We start from the raw sequence: 24,183 nt of genomic DNA on the forward strand, positions 1-24,183 counted from the left end.
ATACGGCTGCGGCCGGAGATTAACGAGAATTATTTATATTATTTATTAAATTTCCTATTAATTGTATTTTATTGCCGTCTACCCCTACCCCAACTGTCACAGTAATGTAAAAACAGATCTGGATATGGAGTCTTCTCTATTAGTATAGCTGATTACCCATGTGGATGGATGAAAACAGCCTTCTGAGCCTACCAGTAGGCGCAGAAGGCCCCTACTGGCCCATATCTATTAGCTGATAACCACTGATAATGGCCATTCAATTGAGCGATAACATTCAAAGTGGGTGAAAAAGTTTGATGCTCTATAAAAGAGTCATATAAGAGATTTTTTAGAACTTGGCAACCTTTTCTAACTTTTGTGTTTATAGTTGTGCTAAATTTATATATTTGTTTAGTTAATTTTTCCTTTTGTAAATCTGACTGTTAAATGGGGTTTGTTGATTGTCTTTCTTTTCTAAGTTTTTTTTTTGTTCTGTCAAAAAATATATAATTTTTTTTTACAGCAGGTCTGAGGATAAGATACTATTTATAAACATTATCTGTATTTTAATTTCAGATTTGTAAGATGTTTTTATGGTATTTAAATTGACGTTCAATACAGCATTCCATACTACTGTTACTGTTAATCATGCAATTTCAGTGATTTGATCACAATCTGGCAGATTGGCCAGTGTTATTCTGACATTAACATGTATTTAAAATGCAATTCTTGGAATCACTTGAGTTTGGAGAGCTTTTTAATACCGTTTGATCAGGCATTACAAACAGCTACCACTACCTAAGGGCAATTCTGTGCACACAGAGAAGGAAAATTTCAGCATGGTGGATGAAAACCAGACTTAATGAGTTTTGTAAGTAAAGCCTTATTTTTTTAATGTGATGTCTTTTTTAATGATTAAAAGGTTGTTTTAGTTAATGAAAAATAAGCAGTTGCTGTGTTACAAAGTTGTTAGTCCAAGCCAGCTTTCCTATACTATAACTAGCATTTATAGTGATGTTTTATAAACAAATTTTGGGAGGAGCACGCGCAGAAGTTTCAGTATCAAATACGTCATTGACAATTATTCTATTATCCAATCAGTTCTTGACCAAACCCCTATATATATCAAAGCTGTCTTACCTGCAGCATCTTACGACTTTAGCATCCCTCCACCACCCCGTCACCTCACCTCTTAAGCATTACAATCCCGGGGGGAGCGTTCTGGGGCCGGGCTAGATACTTCGCTCGAATCCCTATTCCTCTCTGTTTCCTGATAAGAGGAATAACTCGAGTTTGGGTGTCTTCCCCAAGCTCAGAGCCCTCTCCCCGGACAGCACGCCAAATACGCTTTATTCTGAAACTATTGCAAGTGTGAACACGTGAAAAGACTTACTAACAGATCACATCATCGCGATGAATGCAAGATAGAAATTAATGTAAGAATTTGATATATAGATTTAAACATAAAAACATAAATATTTTCCATTTATTTACACTAGGTAAGATGCATTTGTTGGAGGAATTGGGGAAATATTTTTTCTTTTACTTGTGTTTTAAAGTTAAGAACTTTTGGAAAAATGAATTGTGCTGTGCATTTATGAATTTCTATATTTTTATAGATTTTTTTTGTAAATGTATTATTCTTGAGACTAATATGGTTCTAAAGTAACATTTCAGTCATATGTGTGTTTTAGGGCGTACTCGCACTATGTACAGTGGCCTTGAACCGGGCCGAAGCACGCTTGTCCCCCCTCCCGTCTCCCCCGACGGCCCGCACTCACATGGCATTTGGGCCTGAGCACGCTTACATCATCGATGATGTGCTGTACAGAAGCGCTCTCACTCAGCACAGTGGAGATTTCTTTAGTTATAGTATTTTAGTCGTTTAGGATGCAGTGACACGCAGTCAAATATTTCGGCGAACAGATCAGCCACTTTTGACGCTCATAAAGTCCTCATGCTGCAGGAATTAGGAGGTTTGCTGAAGAAGCAGCTGTCGTGCAGTGAGGGGTTTGCGTCTTTAATAATCTATGACAGTTTGCGTTCATTAAACAGTAAGAATGATTAATAAACATATATGAAACAGTCCCTTATAAGTCACGTCTTGTCTTCAGTTTCGGGCTCAAACGCGCTTTGCACTCACACTAAAGCATACCGCGTCAAAGCCCAAATGAACCGCTCTCTGGCACACCTCTTCCAACCGGCCCAGGACTGGCCAAATGTATCATGCCTGAGCCCGATTCAGAGCACTCACACTTCTCAAACGATCTGGGAAACGGGCCTGGGCACGGTTCGGATAGCATAGTGTGAATACACCCTTAGTGCAACCCAGTACAAGTTGACCCAAAATGATCAAGTGTGTAGTCGATAGTCATAGAACAGATGATCTTTTATGGCTTTATGAACGCATTTACACTACGCTTACAGTACATTTACACTATGCAAATAAAAGCAATACATGTGAATGAGTCTATCCATTCTTAAACATCCAAAAGCAGACAAGCTTAAATCATTTTAAACCCTGTTTATACCTGTGTTTAGTGACATCAATTTGTGATCCCACTGATAAAAATGAATCTTTATACCGAGTGTATTGTCAAGGATTTCACAGAGCTTTCATTTAAAACTTCCTTCTTGTCAAAAATCCCACTCAGTTTAAAAAGCAGCACTAAGTACTAACCAATGTACTTGTACGTAGCTCACAAAGAACTTTCATTCCACAAAGATGCTAAAACTAAGAGATGCTGATGTCCACACGGAGATAGCCAGCTCCTGAGCTCTTTTTAATTTCTCCCACTTTAATTAACATTAGCGTGCCCTCCTGACGGTGAGAAGATAGGCTCATTTTTGTAACAGATCTAGCGGTTACGCAGGGCCACTGATTGCACGGATAACAGCCCAGCTCAACCTCCATTACCATAATATATATCCTCAGGAGAGGAATTATTCACGCAGGTGGACAAGAGATGACATTCTCATAATGTCAAAGAGGCCAAAGCTGGCTCAGACCACGCAATGCGGATAAAAAAAGACATATGACAGAGCTAGATTGCTTCTCATAGGGATATGCTCACTTATCTGAGGCTGATATGCAAAGTCTATATTACAGAAACTGATCTGAGATCTATTATAAAGCATTACAGGAAGGTTACTGCTTATAGGCGTACCTGGAAGGAAATGTGCATAGGTGGTCGGATCCTGGTGCCGGAGAGCTCCACGTAGGCTTCTTTGCCGAGAAAGTGCAGTGTGACCATTTTTTGACACTTGGTGCCAAAGTAACCAGGCAGACAACGGCACACTGGCTCTCCTTCCATGACCAGACACTCAGATCCATTTTGACAGTCAGATTGATCACATGGGCTGGTGTTCTGAAGCAATACCATTGGTGGATGATTCTCACAGAATAGACCACTAAGAAAAGAGAAAGTAACGCATTTTTAAAAATGTATTATCGATTATTTTTAATTATTTTTATTCAAACATTTGAGTGGAATTGAATCAGTTAGTTAGCTATGTGAATATATTTTATTGATTAGTTGCTGAAGTCTGTCAAATTTAAATGCAGAATACAGATTATTAATAATATCATTGTTATTTTATTTTACATCACATGAGCTTTCCATGGTAAAGTTACATATGAAACCCAAGCAGAACACAAGAACTATACATAAAACACGTGTCCTTAGAATGTTTTCATGATTAAAAAATGATCATGTGATCAAAATGAACAATTCATGTTGCATCATGTGTTCCAAAAGGCTGGAATAACTAAAAAATGTCTTATGCTCAAAGTCATTTTTTGATCAATATACAGTTATTAGTATTCTTAATATAATGTTAATTAGTAACATTCAGAATTAACAATAGTATTTTTCATTTAAAATGTGTAACATGGAAACATTGTATGTAAAAAGAGATTATGGGAAATGCAAATGCATGTGAAACTTTCAGAAGTCTGAAATAATTAACTCAACAAAACTGCATTTATTTGGCCAAAATAGAACATAAACAGTTATGTAAAAAAAGAAACAAATAAGATTTATTTTAAATGTGTGGTATTGGAACATTTTGGAACACGTTTCAAGTGTGTTTCAAATATGATTTTGACAAGTTTTATTTCATTTAAACGCAAAAGTTATGTTTATTTAAAAATAGTTTTCAAAATATTTTACACTCACTAAAACCTTTGGCAAATTTTAAAGTATAATATTTAAAAAAATATATTTTGATCTTAAATGTGTAATGTTGTTTATCGAAATAATTGAAATAAAACAACATAGGCAATTTTTCAAGCCCATTTTTCTTTAATCGAATTCATTCTGCTTTAATCTAAATCCCGCAAGAGATGAAGATGGTGTTACAATATTGATGGCGTGTCGGGATGGGTGGTAAGCCAGATTAATGCTGGACTCAAGACACCATCAGTTCCTTAATTAGAAATGTGGTGGAGTGAGGGATGCTGGGGAGTGAGCTATTGTTCTTCTGTACAACACACACACACACGCTTGTGTTATAATTAGCCATATGGATATTCATCTCCAGTGGATTTCAGATTTAATGATATACTATTATTTAACAAAGCACCAACAAAAGCTTGGGGTGTAAGTGTACTATGTGTTTGCACCATCTCTCAAAACCTTCATAATTGTAATGATCGCAGGTGTGCAAGTATCCTAGTTACCATAAAAGTATGTGTTGGGGAATCTGCATCTCTCCCATGTGCAAGTGGGTCAAAGACAAGATGCCCGATTTTGTTTTTTTTGTATGTTTTCTGTATCAATATATATATATATATATATATATATATATATATATATATATATATATATATATATATATATATATATATATATATATATATATATATATATATATATATATATATATATATATATATATATATATATATAATTTTTTTATTAAATAATATTAAATTGTCTACTTTAATGTTTTAAAAGAATATGTGAGATTATGTGAAATATTTGGTTGAAATAATGCTCCATCATCTTTCAGTGTAGCAGATACATTTGTATAAAAAAATAAACATAATTTTTACATTTGTACTTAGATGTAAGAATTTTGAAACATTGGGGTAAAGTATAAAGAATTAAAATGACAATAATTAGTATTTTGAGGCAGACTGTTCTGAGAGATTGCTCAGTACAAAATATGACATTTTAATACACACAAATAACATTATTACACACCACTTTTTGTCTTTGACCCATTGAAATATTTGTCATTGAAATATTTGCGTAAATAGAGAAAACCTTAAATAGTTCGATCGCAGTTTTGACATCTAATTATTGTATTATGAATAGATATTTATAAACAATATATACTACTACTACTAGTAATACTAATAATATCAAAAACAATAATAGTGCAGATTATTTGATTATTTTCTAAGTGAATACAATGTTCTTCAATAGTTTCTGAAACCTACTGTATCAAATTTGAATGCAGAAAACTGATTATTATTAATATATTTTTTTAGAAAGGTAGAAGTAGGGTTAATGTTATGTTTAGTCTGTTCTGCAGTAATTAACATAACACGACAACAACTGAATTAAATAGTATCTCCTTATTTGCACTAGAACATGCATGCGTGTGATTGTTAGCAATCAACATTACCTGAAGCCCTCCTTGCACACACATGTGTATCCATTGATGGCGTCAACACACTCTGCCCCATGCTGGCATTTGTTCTCCAGACAGTCATTGTAATCCTGCTCACACTGCTGGCCAACATAACCAGGCAAACACTCACATCTGAGGAAAACAACAAAAACACCGTTTAGAAGCTTGAAATCACTAGCAAAGAGGAACGATTTGGCAAAAGAGGAGTTAAAAATGCCATTTTACTGTATAAAAATTGCCTTTGAGATTTCCTTAAATTCTTAAGCTGAATCAAACTAACGACACTATAGTCACTTTAACTTGCATTACATTAAAACGACTTAAAAAAAAACATTGTTTACTTATGTTAATAAATTTTTAACAAAATACATGTTGCCATGACTTATGTATAGTATATATATACAGTATATTTAAATTCTGCAATTTCCTAAAATTCAAGGTCACGGTTTAGTCTATTTTGAAGTTATTTTAAGAGGAGTAAAATAGTAGTTTTTGAAGTGTAATTTGTGAGAGAAATATACTTAAAACACAGCATAAAAACAAATTAGATATTTAAAAAAAGGACACTGATCATTTTCAAACTATTTGAATCTAGCACAAAGTAGTGTTATCCTTAATTATTTTACAACCCCTATTAACAAGCAGTTAAAGGCTGTATCCTATACCCTCATTATCTATTCTCTACATTGATCCATTAAAACAGTCCACCGAGAGCACCGGAAGAGATCGTGTTTTTTGTACTTTGCTGGTTGATAAATCCCTCGGATGGATTAGATATTCAACGTCTTGGTCAGATCCTGTGATAGTTATTAAACACTCAGCAAGCTGTCTATTACTGCAGTAATAAAACAAAGCAATTTAATTTCTGTCATGTACAGTTGAAGTCAGAATTATTAGCCCCCCTGAATTATTACCTCCCCTGTTTTTTTTTTTCCCCCCAATTTCTGTTTAGCGGAGAGAACACATTTCTAAACATAATAGTTTTAATAACTCATTTCTAATAACTGATTTCTTTTATCTTTGCCATGATGACAGTAAATAATATTTGACTAGATATTTTTCAAGACACTTCTATACAGCTTAAAGTGACATTTAAAGGCTTAACTAGGTTAATTATGTTAACTAGGCAGGTTAAGGTAATTAGGCAAGTTTTTGTATAACGATGGTTTGTTCTGTAGACTATCAAAAAAAAAAATAGCTTAAAGGGGCTAATAATTTTGACCTTAAAATGGTTTTTACAAAATGTAAAACTGCTTTTATTCTAGCCGAAATAAAACAAATAAGACTTTCTCCAGAAGAAAAAATATTATCAGACATACTGTAAAAATATTGTTGCTCTGTTAAACATAATTTTGGAAATATTTAAAAAAGAAAAAAAATTCAAAGGAGGGCTAATAAATCTGACTTCAACTGTATATAAACATTACTTTAACAACAAAATAATAACTTATTCAGAAACTTATACTGATAGGATTCTGCTGTGTATGCCACACAGTGTGGTCAGATGCGGAAATACATTTGTGGCATGAACTCTCACAGTTTATCATGGGCATTTTCTAGCCATTGAGAGGACATTGGTTATTTAATGTGTATTTATAAAGCGCATTTATTGTGCATGGCCATACACTCAAAGAGCTTCACAATCATGAGGGGGGTCTCTCCACATCACTACCAGTGTGCAGCATCCACTTGGATGATGAGACGGCAGCCACAGGACAACGGCGCCAGTGCACTCACCACACACCAGCTTTGGGTGGAGTAGACAGACAGTGATAGAGCCAATTCAGTGGATGGGGATGATTGGGAAAAGGCTGTTGGAGGGAATTTGGCCAGGACACCAGATTAGATCCCTATTCTTCACGAGAAGTGCCATTGGATTTTTAATGACCACAGAGAATCAGGACCTCAGTTTAACGTCTCATTCAAAAGACGGCAGTCACTGACAGTATGGTGTTCCCTTCACTTTACTGGGGCATTAGGACACAGGGGGAGGGGGGGTACATGTGATTTCCAGGAGATTATCATTCATATTATTTGTTTGCAGGCATCTGGGAGTCTCTAGGCATATGCGGGAGACTCCAAGGACTACCGGGAAACTTCAGATGTCTGACTATGAGTCCACTACAAATGGCTGCTCCCTAAAATATGCCACTATTTAAAGGTATGGGGTGTTTTGGATATGGCCTAACTTTCTTTTCTACAGCTTTATGAATGAATGAATGCTAATTAAAACTATATTTTGACCACTATAATCTTCAAAAATCATCACTTTTCTCTAATTTGATCACAGCAACTTGGGGATTTCATAAAACACCATTCAACTAGCATGGCCACAACAAAATGATCTACATTTACACATTTTGATTGACGAGGATTGCATTATTTCTGGAAAAAAAGAAGCAATTTATAGGTAACATTAATAACTGCAGACTTGCTAATTAAACTGCTAATAAATGTCTATTAATGAAGAGTCAATGTTTAACAAATAATGAACTATTTGCTTATGATTAATAGTGACAGTTATTAAAAACGCTACCAACTTATGATGTAAACTGCAGATTGTCACACACTCACCTATAGCCCTTACTGAGGGGAACACACTTGGAGTCGTGTTGGCAGAGGTCAAACCCAGGCAGACAGGGGTCAACCACCTCCTCGCACAGATCACCTAAAAGATACACAAAAACAAGGAACAAATGACTCTAACAGTTGCCCTCCTCCGGCGTCCACAAGCTAAAACACTCCACTGTGTGCGGGTGAAGCTCACACTTGTGCGCCTAAAGGAACTCTTTGACCGCACATACAGCATGTGTGCCATGACCCTCCTTGAGATGTTTTTCGGCCCTCACACCATCTGCCAACATTTAGACTGTGTGAGGCTTTTTCTCCTCCGGGCCTGACTGAAAACACATCATTGTGTGAAGGCGAAGTCTTTCTGAAGCACTCTGCTCTGCAGGATCCATTCGAAGGCACTAAATCACCGCCAACCAGAACCTTCAATACATTCCCTGTTCTCGTCCACCTGCTGTAGGACGTCCGGCTCCACAACAGGCCACTCTGGTTCTTTTTCAGCCTCCACTCTCCTTGCACTCATTCACCCAGATTCTTAGCATTTGCTGTTCCAGCACACTTGCGTTGGTGTTGCGAGGTGCATGGCACAGCAGCAGCAGCGGTTTAGAAACAGATGTACCCTCTCTCTGCTCTGGCCCTCGAGACAGGCTTTTAGGTGGTCTGCTGCCAGGACAATTTCCTCTAGACCCTGTTCTGCAGCAACTGTGTGTGTGTTCTGCAGGGAGTCAGTGCAGTCGGTGTCTACAGCTCACTCAGGACTGCTGATGTTTCCGGCATACACCTCACAAACTGGAGTCTGGCATAGAGCTCTGGTTGTGGATTTTTTTAATTAAATCTCTGTACTCTGGTACTCTGGTAGTGTTTGCTTTGCTCTGGCTTTTTCGGGGTTAATTGTTGTGATCTCCCGATTGCAACAGAGAAACTCATTGCAACTGGGAAATCTCTGTAGACTGATGGCATTTCATGTCGTTCAGCCTTATAATCTTAAAATGTGAGCAAAATCACCTGTTTTGTCATCATTTTAGACATAATGCTAGAGAATCGTACAAATACTAGCTCTTAAGTGACGTTTGTGAAGTAGCAATGGTTTCTGCTGTTCTGACGGTCAGCTGCAGATGTGTATGAATGGCAGAAGTAGTTTCTCTTAAAAAAGGATTTTTGAGACTCTCTGTTTGATTATTTTTCATACACATATATATTTTAAAATATTATATTCTTTTGCCGTCAAACTGTTGTATAAACGCAATATCACACTCGAAGCAGAGCAATAGGGCTGTATATCATCACTGACAGGACACTAAGGCACTCGGCCTGTGGCCTCGAGCCAACGCATGCCTCCCAACAGTGCCGATAAAAAGCCATATTGCACTGCTACTCGTGTGATATTGCTCAAATATATATTTATTATTTATTTATATATATTTTACTTATGGCATAAAACAAAAATCTTTCATTCTAATCCATACTACTATACGTGTTTTGGCTATTGCAAAAAGTATTCATGTGCAACTTAAGAGTTTTGTGGTCCAGGGTCCCTGAAATTTTATAAAAGTTTTCTTTCAGTCTGTTAACTACCATTTCCATCAAGTTCCTTCAAGATACTTTAATTAATAGAAATTCATAAATAATTACTTTTACTGTCTTCCTGTCACATTTGATCAATTTACTGCGTCTGTGATGTATAAAAAAATCTTATTGACTCAAACTAACAGTATTGTAATTCCTGTAAAACTGTCAAATATATACTTACAAGTCCTATAAAGGTCATAGGCACGATGTAAAACAGGAGAGAAAACATCATCACTCTGTTAAATCGCCGACCTTCCTTTTACCATTTCATTTCACCCACATAATTACATAGTTTCTGTAAGGAACTAATGAAAAATATATTCTCTGTTGAGTGTGTGATGAGCTCTAACCATTCTGGTACAGTACAAGATGAGCAGCAGCACTTTGTTTGAAGGAAGTCTAACAGACTGTTTCTTACATGCAAGAAAAAACTTAATAGTGTCATACGTCTGCTCTAAAATCACAGTTCCTTAAAAAGACTTTCATAGAAAGCTCCGATACTCTATTAGATCAACTCCATTAGATCAACTGTTTTTCTTGCTTGGTTTAAAAGTGTGTTCTTTAACTGGACAGCTGTGTGTACCTTACAAGCTTAAGGATGTGGCCAGGCCTGTACCACAGTAAGTACACTCAGTCTGTACACCAACTGTACCCGCTCCAAGGGAGGCGGCGAAGAGGAATACCGTTATAATGATAGGGCCCTTAGGGTCACTTGCATTTCCTATTTTGAGGAAGAGAGAATTATAGAGCAGAAGACAGACAAGAAGTGAACAAGAGCAGTGGTGCCCCTTGGCAGATCTAAAGTGGAAATGAACAGACCGTTTTAACAACAGCTGAACTCCAAATCTGCTGAGTCAGGACATATGTCAAAAGCTGGTTTGTTTAGTAAATCTGCCCTTTACCAGCCTTAACATCTATATTACTTTGGTTTCCTAGTGTTTTCTTAGCCACCTCAGTTGTGGCTAGAGGATATAAATGCAACTGGCAAAGTCTGGCAGGTAAAATGGCCTCATTGTGGTAAAACAGAGAGAAATAGGGCAATATGGCTAACGAGAATAGTAACAAGGTTATATTTACAGTAGATGACAACAATATAGCAAAAAACAAAAATGTTGTTCCTTTGTTTTTAACTTTCACATTGACATGATCAAATTGATCCACCTTTACACATTAGTGAAAATGAACAATAAACACTATTACATATGCCACACTGATAAAAATCCATAAATAAGCAGTTTTACGTATTTTGTCATTCATGTTTTTTGAGTTTTGAGTTTATTTACGCTTTTGAATTGCATTATGCTATTCCCTTATAACTTTTAACCTTGAAAAGTTTAAAAAAGTAACTTTTATTAACCTTTTTAATATTATTATAAAAAGTGTTACATTGTCTAGGCTGGTGTTTATTACCAACCTAAGCTCAGTATTGATATGTACCTTTATATACAGTTGAAGTCAGAATTATTAGCCCCCCTTAGAATTTTTTTTCCTTTTTTAAATATTTACCAAATGATGTTTAACAGAGCAAGGACATTTTCACAGTATGTTCGATATTATTTTTTCTTCTGGAGAAAGTCTTATTTGTTTTATTTCGGCTAGAATAAAAGCAGTTTTTAATTTTTTATTAACCATTTTAAAGTTCAAAATTATTAGCCCCTTTAAGCTAAGTTTTTCTTCCGATAGTCTACAGAACAAACCATCGTTATACAGTAGCTTGCCTAATTACCCTAACATGCCCAGTTAACCTAATTAACCTAGTTAAGCCTTTAAATGTCACTTTAACCTGTATAGAAGTGTCTTGAAAAATATCTAGTAAAATATTATTTACTGTCATCATGGCAAAGATAAAATAAATCAGCTATTAGAAATGAGTTATTAAAACTATTATGTTTAGTAATGTGTTGAAAAAAATCTTCTCTCTGTTAAACAGAAATTGGGGAAAAAAATAAACAGGGGTCAAATAATTCAGGGGGGCTAATAATTCTGACTTCAGCTGTATATTTCTGGAGATCGCGAAATACATCCTAGGAAGTACGTTTTTTTTTGCAGTTTTGTTTTCGCGAATCCACCAGAGACATGTGTACACATTTTTAGATCTCAAATTTCTCTCGCAAATGCCATTTGCGCTTGCTGTTCTCATGTAAATCCACTAGAGGCTATTGTCGAGTGACTGACTGACTGACCGACCGATTAATTCACCCACCCACCCCCTTCCCTAAATCCAACCGTTATGGTTTTCAAAAGCATCGACTGACCTGATCACCCCCTTCCCTAAACCCAACCCACAGGTTTTTCAAAAGCAATCCAGCAAAAGAAAAGCCCTCCCCTGATTCCTACCACGGTTTCAGATCTTACCACAATCTGACCTTGTTGTTTACTAGTTTACTTTATTTTTTCCTTTTGTTTTTATTTTCCCGTCTTTTTGGAACCGTTCTTCACCGTACTCTAACCCTGTCGTCGCTGTCAGCTCCTCTCTGCATCTCAAGTATGCCAATGTACATGGCGAACTACTAAGGATTCTGGTAACAGTGGAAAAGCTGTCAACAGGAAGGTAATCGGTCAGTGATTAACAGAAGCCATCGGCAGCGTCATACCACGCAGTAGCATTCATTTTAAAAACAAAATGCAGCTCTGGCTACATAATTTGCGCTCTCCATAAATGTATATGGGGGTACGTTTTCACAATAAGCTAGTTTTGTTTATTATGGTACAAATACCTTGTAATAAACTGCCAGTAGCTTTTCCGTTATTTTACGCTTACTGCTTTATATATTATCTCTTATACATTATATTATCTTAAACAACTAAACTACCAATAAGTCACTTTGTTAAACTGTAGAGACGAATTTTCAACATCAAAATCAAGAGAGCAGAGATCAACATCCCATAATACAATTCACAACCATAATAAAACAGAAAACAATTGTGAATCACGAAATACGGAAACTATTAATTAACAGCTAATTTTTGCAGTGCAGGCCAATATTTGTCACTTTTCCCTTGTTAGTAAACAGTACCAGTTAGCAAGTTACAATGTACAGTTAACAACACAGCATTGATTTGATGTGTACTGTATGTAAATTTTGCTGTGTGTGTAAGATCCTTCTCAGCTGTTAGTTGTAATGTGAAGCAAATAATAATCAGACACTATTTACATGCAGATTGAACTACTGTAGGTACCTTTGTAGTTAGGGGGGCAGACACAAGTGTAGTTGTTGATGCCGTCCACACAGGTGGAGTTATTCTCACAATCGTTGTCTTCACAGTCATCTGGATTCAGCTCACACTGCTGGCCCTCATACCCAGGAGGACACACACAGCTGGAGGAACGGGAAGGCACAAAATCATGATCAATACTTCAAATGTTAGAACAAAAGGAAACACACAAGTTACAGTGATTTAATTCTGTTGGGTACCACCCCGATACCACCAGGCTGATTTCCATCCGGCCTGCAGCCAGAACTGCGTCATTTGTTGCCATTCATGTCTTATTGTTTGTTTTAAAGTGTCAACCCAACATCCATCATAAGTGCCCTGCTCACAGCCAAGAGGAACATTGTGTTCTGCTTTTAACACATACTAAACACATTACAGGGACAATTCAGCCACAAATGATCATTATGGCATGATTTATTCATATTTAATATTTCCTTTTGTATTCCACCAAAAACAAGAAATATGTTGGTGAGTGGATGATGGAAGAACTTTATTTTAACATGGAGATCACATCGCGCCTTGGCTGGGTCAGTTGGCGTTTCTGTGTGGAGTTTGCATGTTCTCCCTGCGTTCGCGTGGGTTTCCTCCGGGTACTCCGGTTTCCCCCACCGTCCAAAGACGTGCGGTATAGGTGAATTGGGTAGGCTAAATTGTCTGTAGTGTATGAGAGTGTGGATGTTTCCCAGAGATGGGTTGCAGCTGGGTAAAACGTGCTGGATAAGTTGGTGGTTCATTCCGCTGTGGCGACCCCGCATTAATAAAGAGACTAAGCCGAAAAGAAAATGAATGAATGAATGAATGAATGAATGAATGGAGATCACATGTTGTAATTTAAACCATCTTACTCCAATTAAGAATGAGACCAAAGTCCATAGACAACATCAAAACATGTCTTGACTCCCTTTTCTGCTCCCTATACTGATTTCCATCTTGACTTACCTTATTCTGCACTCAGTCTTAATGTGTACTTCACCCTCTTTTGATCTTGACTTAAACCTCTTCTGCGTCCTGCCTTCATTCTTACTCAGCAAGTTTTTTTTGTGTGTGTGTTTAATAGATGTCTAATAGACGTCTAAACTAGGGCTGCACAATATATCACTTCAGCATCAATATTGTAATGTGATCATTCCTAATAAATAGTCTTATCACATGATATGCAGTGTCAAGTCATCATATTTAATAGGATAATAGTTTATCATTTGTATGTGTTTTTGAGGCCTGTAACTGTATGAGGATTTTTAAAGGCATTCAGGATTAAGAAATTGTACCATTTGTAACTTTAATAATGATCAATTTTATTGAATTATTTATACAGCAAAGACTATGCAGTATTATTTTACATTTGGTTATTCAGTAACTGTATACATATATGCTGTTAATGTTAACAATACAGCACTGTTGATTTAATTTGTACCTTTTTCTTAATTGTATTTATCTATAGTTGTAGGCGTGTGTTTGTCTAAATAACACAGTTGAGAACCGGTTTAGTAACTGTACTGTGGTGTTACTAACTGTACTATGGACTGGGTTTCGAGTGTCTGCTGCGATCGGATACTATACTTAAGTTGGTGACCCGGGGGTGTTACAGACTGTGCCATAAAGCTGAGGACCGAGGGCGGGGTGAAATAACAGGAGTTTTCCGGGAGAAATAACAAAACGGGAGGGTGGCGGGAGATGGGTCTGAAATACAAGAGATTCCCAGGAGTGTTGGCAGGTATGGGCGACTGTGCTAACCAGTGAGCCACCATGTGGCCTCATGCCAATCAATATAAAATTCTATAATCTTTATAAATAGAGATACTCATGTCATCTGCTGAAAATGTAATCATATCGCAATATATAATCACAGAATAACATAAATATTACAATGCTAGATTTTTCCAATACCTAGCAGCCCTAGTCTAAACTTAGACATCTTGGTTAAAACAATGTTTAATTTGGGCTGTGAAAATGATGTCTAACAATGGTCCAAAAAAGACCAGTCATCAAAAAAACTGAAATGAATGATTACATGTGTGAAGTCTAACATCTTTTTTGAACTATAGTTGGACATCAGCCCTAATTTTGCCTTGTTTTACACAAGACATCTATGTTTAGATGTCTATTAGACAACAATTAAATGCACAAACAAACACACACACACACACACGCCCGCGCGCGCGTGCACGCACACACACACACACACACACACACACACACACACACACACACACACACACACACACACACACACACACACACACACACGCGCGCGCGCGCACACACACACACGCGCGCACACACAAGCACGCACGCATACAGAATGTTTGCTGGGTAAAAGGGGCTTGTTTTGATGCAGTCTTTGGAATTGAGCATTTGGTCTCTGTATTTAACAGAGCTTGGACGTCCGGGTCGCTGCTCATGTGGTCGACCGGTTGGCTTGTTGAGCAGCACTTTTAATTAGTTTTTTTGTCTTTCTTTAATTATTTAACGTTATATGGTGTGTCATGTTTTGAGTGGATGTTTTCGTGTTTTCTTTTTTAACATAATTTGGTTAATATATTTGTCATTTATTGTTGTTATTGTCATTTCTCTATTTGTACACTGTGTTTTGTGTGTTAATAATATTGTTTTCCTTTGGTGCTGCTCTATATGCCTTGAATTGCCCTTAGGGGACAAATAAAGTTTTTGAATTGAATTGAGAGTAATATGGTGTAGATTACAACACTGTCTAAAGTTCTTCCATCATCCATGGTTTAGCCAAGACATCTATGCTTAGATGCCTATTAGATGTCCATTAAACACAATTTCATATGGGGTTAACCTTCTTCTAGTCATGGTGATGTCTTATTCTTGATTCAACCTTGACCCTCTTCTGGTCTTAGTCTTGCCACAGATTTGACCATTTCTGTTCTCACACTCAACCTTTTTGCGATATTGGTTTTGACTCAAAAGAGCTGTTCTTGACTACAGAAATCTTTTGCTACCTTCCTGTTGCTATCCATGAGTCTTGTAGGTCAGAATCCATCAGTGACTGGGGCTCAGTGTTTCGTAAACCTCCATCTCCATGGTGACTTGTTGAGCAAAAGCAGTAAAACTTATCTCACCATTTAGCAGAACCCACGCCCGCCTCTACCCTTCCACCCAGTCCTTGCCCTCTGGCTGCCAGCTCTAAAGGGCCACGCCAGAAACTGATATGTTCCACCCCCAGACACATAAAAACACACAAATCTCCGGGCTCATTTGTAATTTTTTTGTTTTGGAAAAGTCATTGTGCAACACCGTTCCTGCTGGATGTGAAGCTAAAATTGAATGGAGGCCTAATGTGACATTACTGAAGCTGCCGGGTGATTTATAGGACACGGGGGACATTTAGTGTGCCATTACAACTATCTGCCTGTCTCTTGCTTCTTTCAAATGTCCAGTGGTAATACAAGCTTTGAAATTTTAATACACAGATTTTGTCCAGATGTGCAATTTAACACAGGACTTTCAAATCAAATTATTTCAGATTTAAATTGTATTTATATATTTTAACAGTCGTGTTCATAGTGAGAGTGGAGACATTGTGCAGGCCACATACTGTACAGACTCATGGAGTCAGCATGAGGAAACATGTCAGGCAACAATGATGACATCTTCATAATGGATGACAGTGTATTAACACATCCATAGATGTTTAGATGTACCTGTACTGCCCATCCAGTCCAGGTGTGAGGTGGCACGTGCCTCCATTAGTACATGGCAAGCTGATACAGGCGTTAATGGGAATCTCACAGTTACGACCCTGAGGAGAGAAAAAGACATGGACATAAGAAGAATGGATAAAAAATTCTGACCCTTACATCCAGAGGCCACAATCAAATGGTTATCATCAAATGTGAAAGGAATAAAAGCCACATCATCAACAGCGAAACATAATGAGTTCAGAGTAAAATGTCAACTTAAATGCTAACCGCAATTTACCTTTCAAACAGGGTTAAGGAGGAGACATTAAAGGCAATGATTAGCAGTCCTTTCTATGCTCATTACTGTTGCTTATACATATAATTAGAAGTCTCCTCATATCCTTTAACCCTAAATAGAATCCCAGAACACATTAGCAACCATATAGCAACATAATAAAACACACACACACCATATTAGCAACTGCTCAGCCTCAGATAGTTTGACATTGAGAAGCACAACTCCCATTTTCTTCAGATATATATAAAATGTGTTTGTTTACTAGCTGTATATCCAGGCCCAGAGTCGAGATTAGTTTAATATCATGGTTTATGGAAGATGTATGTGTTGCCCTGATCCGTTTACTCTCCAGGGCTGTAACTCTGTGACTAACACTCTCCATTTCAATTTCAGACAAAGGCTTTTGCCACTGATATGCTTGTTTCCTCTGCTCTCCGCAAAGAACCCATATGTCTCTGTTTTCTCTCTTTCTGCCCCTCTGTTTTCTTTCTTCCATTTTGTTCCTCGTATGTTTCATTTAATTCAGTTCTTGAACATTCTAATTAATCTTCACTTACTCTGAGGACAGACGCACACCTGCAACTGACCTTGAGAGCTGCGGTTTTAATTAAAAGACAGCCCATTGGTTCTGTCTTGTAGAGGGCGAAGGGTTAAGCTCTTATCTGTTCTTCAACAGAACAACACTGACAGGAATCCCATAACCAAACAAAAGGCTAATGATTGCACGCTGCAGCAAGGAGAAACACACACACATTCTCAAAGCATTTTATGTGTGAACCCAAGTCTGTTAAATCTCAGACTTTGCTCCATTTGGAATTTCCAAAGCTGTTTTCAAGCATATTTTTGGATGTACAGCAGCAAGGTTAATCCGGTTCTAAAGGTGGTTTAAAGCTTGGTTTTCATGTACTATGGTACATTTATATAAGACAAAGTGTTCTAAATAATAGAAGTGAACCACTATTGATGCCATATAAATATAATTTCTCACCTTCAAGGTCGCATAATGCTGAGTATGAATCCAATATGCAAACATTGCCTCACAAATAGCTGCCTAAGTACAATAGGAACTAATCAAGAAATTTGAATACAGCGAGCTGGGCTGGGGAAGATGGATGATGAGGCTCTCCAGCATGTAATGATGCACATAACTCATTGGAATATTCTGTGCTCATGTGCAGGAGGACAGGAGAGATGCTCCCAGAGGGCTGTTTGGTGTTTACTCACCTTGTAGCCAAAAGGGCAGGTGCAGTGGTAGGAGCCTGTGACATCACTCACACATGTGCCGTTATTCTGACAGGGAGTTGCCAGACAGGGGGCGCACTTGGACATCAGATTCAGATCTGCTGGACCTTCCAGAAAAGACAAGAGTGAATACTAGAGGTGACACCAAAGTGAACATAGAAAAAAAAGCTGAGCCTTGATGAATGATTAACTGGTGCATGTATTTTCTAGAAGCTCTGGCTTTTTTGTATTAGTTGTGTTATATAGCATTTGATAATGTTTGAATTGACTGTAGTGCTTTAGATGGTTGTACAAGCTCAGGATCAATTAATCAGGCTGTATATTAAAGCTAATAAACATATAAAGAATGTTGTTTTGCTTTTATATGTCTTTGTCACAAAGAAAGATGGTAACAATTGCATTATATTGTACAATGGTTCACCAAGGACCATGGTTTCTGCTAAAAATATTCTAATGAAGAAAAAAAATGTCACCTGCATTTGGAAAACCTAAGGGTGAGAAATTTAACAGAAATTTTATGGGTCAACTAAAGATAAAACTACTTTGAAACAACATTCCCTTTCCCTTTCGATCAATTATGCCCTGAATTCAGTTATTATGCACAGTTTTTTTTTGTAGAAACAAAGGTGTTTTCGAATCCTCTTCCTGTGGACTTAAAGAGGCTTAACATTGTTGCACTTACACCTTTTTATTTTCTTTTAGGTTTTCATTTTAGATACTTTTTTTTTCAATGGAGAAAATGGCAAAGTGAAAATCGGACATTTGGGACATTGCACAGATCATTCATATTATATTATGATATGATAATATATCAATTATATTTTTTTCTATACCAGTATAATGGGCTCCATCACTCTGGAGCAGATGTGTTAGGGTGCTTTCACATCTGCCTCATTTAGTTTGGTCAAATCACACTAGAGATTGTTTTCCTGCTTGGTGTGGTTCATTTGGGCAGATGGGAACTGTGCATTCACAATCAAGTGCGTACCAAAAACGGACCAAACAAGTGTTCCAAAGTGGTGGTCTTGATACACTTCTGGTATGTTTTTGGCAGGAACATGAATCAAACTCGAACACACACACCTGCAAAAATGACGATGCATTTTTGGACACAACCAGTTGCCGTAGTCAGCTGCACTGTATGTTGTGGGATGAGGGCAAGTATTTCTTTGCAGTGCTTTAGCAACATTTTACGAACAAACTTCTAAAGTGACTTGTGGCGAATCTTCACCATTTCCAGTCCCTTAAAACATTGTTTTCATTGCTTCATTCTTGAAATGTATAGTTTGTCTGAAGTGATGCATACAGATTATATAATATAGGATCACCATAGATACAATCAGCCAGCGTAGTCATCTTTCCACACTAACAATCCTCATTTTGTCTTTACATTTTGTTTACTTTCGGAGGTTATGTAGAAATATTCACACACAGTAATTGAAAAGCAGTTTAGTAAATACATTTAACGATCCACTTGGCCAGTGAGTGATGTGTATGTTGTTATGACTGCATTTTAATACTTTTCAACTGGTTTAGACCAGAGCAATTGGTGTGGTGTGAAAAGAAACCAAAACCGCAGAAAATTGCTACAATGTATCATTTGTTTGTCTTGGTCCGAACCACATGTGAAAACACCCCTAAAGGTGATGTCATATTTTGCAGCAAAAATCCAGTCTTTAAATTAATGCAGCCTGGAGATTTGCATAAGGATGAGAAAAGTCCTCAAACTGATTTTACTTGTCTTCGAACTGGTCATGTGAATTCACAACAGGTCTTTTTGCATCTCAAATATTATTTAAATAGGGTATATGCAGAGCTAGTGTTTCTTCCCATACCGATACACTTCCGGTGAACGGTTAATGTGATTTTTAAAATTGTATATGGTTCCTTTTACAGCATCAATGTTGTAATATGATTAAAATACAATCAGTTAAATAGACTTCAGCATTCATTTAATTGTTGAAGCTTAAACCGAGATAAAAGCCGTTTACTTGCACACGCCCAGAAACGTCATTGGAAATACTGGAGTAAAATAAATGTCCATATTTTAAAGACATGGCATGGAAAAATGTAATTTAATGCAGTGCTTCGTGTACATTCTGTGACCCAGTATATCATTTAGGGAGTGAAGATCATTGATTTTTAAAGAAAACAGACCTTAAACGTGCCAATTTTGTAAATGCATACCGTTCACTGAAAGCAATTGACCCATGTTACTAACAAATTAAAAGTCCTTCTGCATGCTTCTTTATATACCCTATTGTGCAGATATGACTGCATCTACTCTATAATCTGCAGAAAATAATAAAGACCAGACAGAAATGAGACTCACCCTTGCACTGGAAGCGATTGAGGGGAGTGGTGAGCAGCAGTCGGTCAGCCATGTCAGGTGGTCCAGTGCATCGGGCGATGCCAGGCTCTTTAAAGCCAGCCTTCACCCACTGAGACAACCAGCGCAGCTCACAGTCACAGTATAGAGGGTTCGCACCGAGAGCTCTGCATGACAGGAACCAGACGTGACACTTAGTTTCAAAACATATATGTAATAGAACTTGCATTTTGTGGTAGTTTTCCTTTTCCTAGTTTATCGTAATTGTCACAAAGCCAATTTCATCAGTTATTCCAATTGAACTTCCTTTAATTCACAGACCTTTTATTTCCTAATTTGTTTAACAGTTCTTTTCAATGAGGAAACAAGGCATTATAGTAGCCCCACTCTAAACCAGCAACAGGAACTATATAGCTGGAGAGAAAAAAGCAACACTGCCATAAGCCTTCATAATAGATGCCTTTTAGCCCTAATAAAATTTACAAAGATTTCCTGTGGGACTCGCTCTCTAGGCAGCACAAGGTAATGAGGTAAAACTTACATTGAGTCTAAAGACCTGAGCTGGTCTCTAAGGTTCAGACTAGGAGTCCATCATTAACAGAGGGAAAGAGAGGACGCACATACACCCACGCACACACACACATACTTACAGATGAGATAGAGATGTCAAGTGGTTGAAGGCTCCCTCCGGAACAGTTGAAAGGTCATTTCCGTGGAGAGTTCTGAAAGAGAAGAATGAAAAGAAAATGAAAAAAGAAAAAAAAGCATTGAGCTCCGGGAGCTGGCTTCATTGTTTTCCACACTATAAATGATGAAAGAAAGAAAGAGAGGAAGATAGAGAGTGAAAGAAAGGGTCATTCATTCATGGCATTTAGCGCAGATTATAGAAAACCTCTGCTGTTTTTTGCGAGACACCAGTGGGAACGGCAGATTTGCATTGAGATTTCATATGCATTGTCTATTCTGTTTAATCATTTCTCCTGTTCTATTACAGACGGCTCGGCCCACACATATACACTGCAACCCAAGAACATGATTGGACAGCTACAGACCCTTGAGGCCACGTCAACGGTGGCCCTGGGGCATTCTGGGAAATTAAAAAGTGACACTGATGACTGTTTGGCAGACTAAGTTTAAAGAGGCCAGAAATAGGTGGGCGTCCTTTGGTCTGTTTAACGTATCTGTGCACACAGGGTGCTGATAACCTATCCTGCCCAGAACCGCAGGAGAAAACCATCCTGCTTAATGCACGGAGACATTTAAGAGTGTTTTTTTTCCAACTGTTTCTAATAACTTGGAGGAGAGAATATACTGTAGCTGCATCAAAAGAAATCAGTCCTTTATTTTTTCATCAAATAAAATATGTAATTTTCACCATACTGTATTGACAATAATTAAAATATATAATGTTCATTCATTCATTTTCCTTCAGCTTAGTCCCTTTATTCATCAAGGGTCACCACAGCAGAATGAACCGCCAACTAGAGGTCTGACCCGACCTGATTTCTTGCGGCGCGGGAATACATTTTCTAATGAAACGCGGTATCGGTCAGTAACTCTGGTGTAATTTGAACGGGAACGGGTCTAACAATGTAGTGCTCCCGAGTACCGACGTTATTTCAGAACAGCATATCTGTGATTTCCTCATTCTCATTGAAGCCAGTGCTCACAACTGTTACACATGATGTACCCATGATCAGTGCTTTCTGCACTTGCTTTTTTTTTTTTTTTCCGCACAGTCTGCGTGCATCATCTGCATAACGTTCCTCAGAGTGGCCTTTACCAACATGTGAGAGCAAAGTGAAGGTATGCTGTCCTTCAGCTTGCATTACAAAAACAGTCATTTTACTGTTAGGAAACCCACATCAGGCAAGTCTGATGTATGGGAGTCTTATTCATGCGTCATAGATGCAAATTAAGTTTTTTTTATCTTTGCCCGATGTGATAATACCTTAAAGTTTTACCCTTTAGCAGTCACAAGACTAGAACCTCAGGCTTAAGACAGCACTCATGTCTCATCACAAAGAGGCAAACAAAACTTAGCCTACGATCCTTGCACAACCTACAGTTTAATCTGCTATCTCTCTCTCCTTTGGTAGTTCCCACATTAAACGTGAGATTTTGGAAACCAGATCTAAATTTAGCAGGAACGGTCAGGTTGAGTAGAAAATGGGGCAGGGTGGGCAGCAGGTGAACAAAGGCTGAATAAAAAAATAGTCCCAAGCAGATCTTTACCGTCAACTTATTCAGCACGTTTTACGCAGTGGATGCCCTTCCAGCTGCAACCCAATACTAGGAAATATCCATACACTCTCATTCATACACTACGGACAATTTAGTTTATTCAATTCACCTATGGTTTATGTCTTTGGACTGTGGGGGAAACCAGAGGAAACCCACGCCAACACGAGGAGAACATGCAAACTCCACACAGAAATCCAGCTACCTTCTTGCTTTGAGGCAACAGTGCTAACCACTGAGCCACCGTGTCACCCATAAATAATATAATATAATATAATTGGTTGCACGGTGGCGGAGTGGGTAGCATGTTTGCCTCACAGCAAGAAGGTCAATGGTTCGAGCCTTGGCTGGGTCAGTTGGCGTTTCTGTGTGGAGTGTGCATGTTCTGCCTGTGTTGGCGTGGGTTTCCACTGGGTGCTCTGGTTTCTCACACAATTCCAACAACATTGTATAGGTGAATTGGGTAGGCTAAATTGTCCATTTGTATTTGTGTGAATGAGTGTGTATGGATGTTTCCCTGTGAAGGGTTGCAGCTGGAAGGGCATCCACTGCGTAATACATATGTTGGATAAATTGGCGGTTCATTCCGCTGCTCCAGTTTCCCCGACTGTCCAAAGACATGCGGTACAGGTGAATTGGGTAGGCTAAATAGTCCGTTGTGTATGTGTGTGTGAATAAGTGTGTATGTATTTCCCAGTGATGGGTTGCAGCTGGAAGGGCATCCGCTGCGTGAAACGGGTGCTGGATAAGTTGGCGGTTCATTCCGCTGTGGCGACCCCAGATTGGTAAAGGGACTAAGCCGAAAAGAAAATGAATGAATGAATGACTAATATTATATAATACAATATAGACTATATAATATAATAATATGACTTTGTTTTACTAAGCTATTTTCATTTTTAGAATTTAATTACCATTTACAAATGCAAAATATTTTCAGAATATTACAAGATTTCTGTCTTCTGTGTTTTGTCTTAAAAACTCACTTAAAAATGTGATAAAATCATAAAAATATCAAAATTATTTATGTATGTTCCTTTACCTTTTAGTTTAAATAAAGGGTAAAAATAAATGACGACATGGTGAAAAATGTCCAATTTCAGACTTTTTAATGTGAGATTCCCAACTTTTATAAGATGTCTGAACATTTTGAAAAAAGGGTAAAAATAAAGCATGAAAGCATGGTGAAAATGTTCAAATTTGATACTGTTTTAATGCAATGTTCACTAAAACCAAAGGAAAAACAAAATCACTTACTGTAGTTTTAATAAAAAATGTAACCCATGGGACAATCTTGTGCTTTGTTCCTTTAGAACTTGCTGATGCTGTGAACATGTTGTTCTAAAGCTGTTTGTTGGAGCAGTAATCTCCTGAAGTTAAGTCCATAAGGCAGGTTATTGGGATCTCAGAGAGGTGTTGTGGTGCATGGGGAGTTTATGTGTGTGTGTGTG

The 24,183-nt window shown here is 37.6% G+C and overlaps 1 protein-coding gene across 1 annotated transcript in view; it reads right to left on the reverse strand.

The window, feature by feature from the left end:
- Positions 1–24,183, reverse strand: part of slit3 (slit homolog 3 (Drosophila)) — a 261,693-nt gene that overhangs the window by 17,448 nt on the left and 220,062 nt on the right. Inside the window, exons 24-31 of the mRNA XM_056472572.1 lie at positions 21,142–21,213; positions 20,495–20,658; positions 18,145–18,269; positions 16,644–16,741; positions 12,940–13,079; positions 8,194–8,287; positions 5,614–5,751; positions 3,147–3,390 (exon numbers count right to left, since the gene is read on the reverse strand). Of these exons, the coding sequence (XP_056328547.1) occupies positions 3,147–3,390; positions 5,614–5,751; positions 8,194–8,287; positions 12,940–13,079; positions 16,644–16,741; positions 18,145–18,269; positions 20,495–20,658; positions 21,142–21,213 (1,075 nt within the window). The remainder of the gene's footprint in view (positions 1–3,146; positions 3,391–5,613; positions 5,752–8,193; positions 8,288–12,939; positions 13,080–16,643; positions 16,742–18,144; positions 18,270–20,494; positions 20,659–21,141; positions 21,214–24,183) is intronic.

The sequence above is a fragment of the Danio aesculapii genome, chromosome 14 (assembly GCF_903798145.1).
Source record: "Danio aesculapii chromosome 14, fDanAes4.1, whole genome shotgun sequence".
Taxonomy (NCBI): Eukaryota; Metazoa; Chordata; class Actinopteri; order Cypriniformes; family Danionidae; genus Danio; species Danio aesculapii.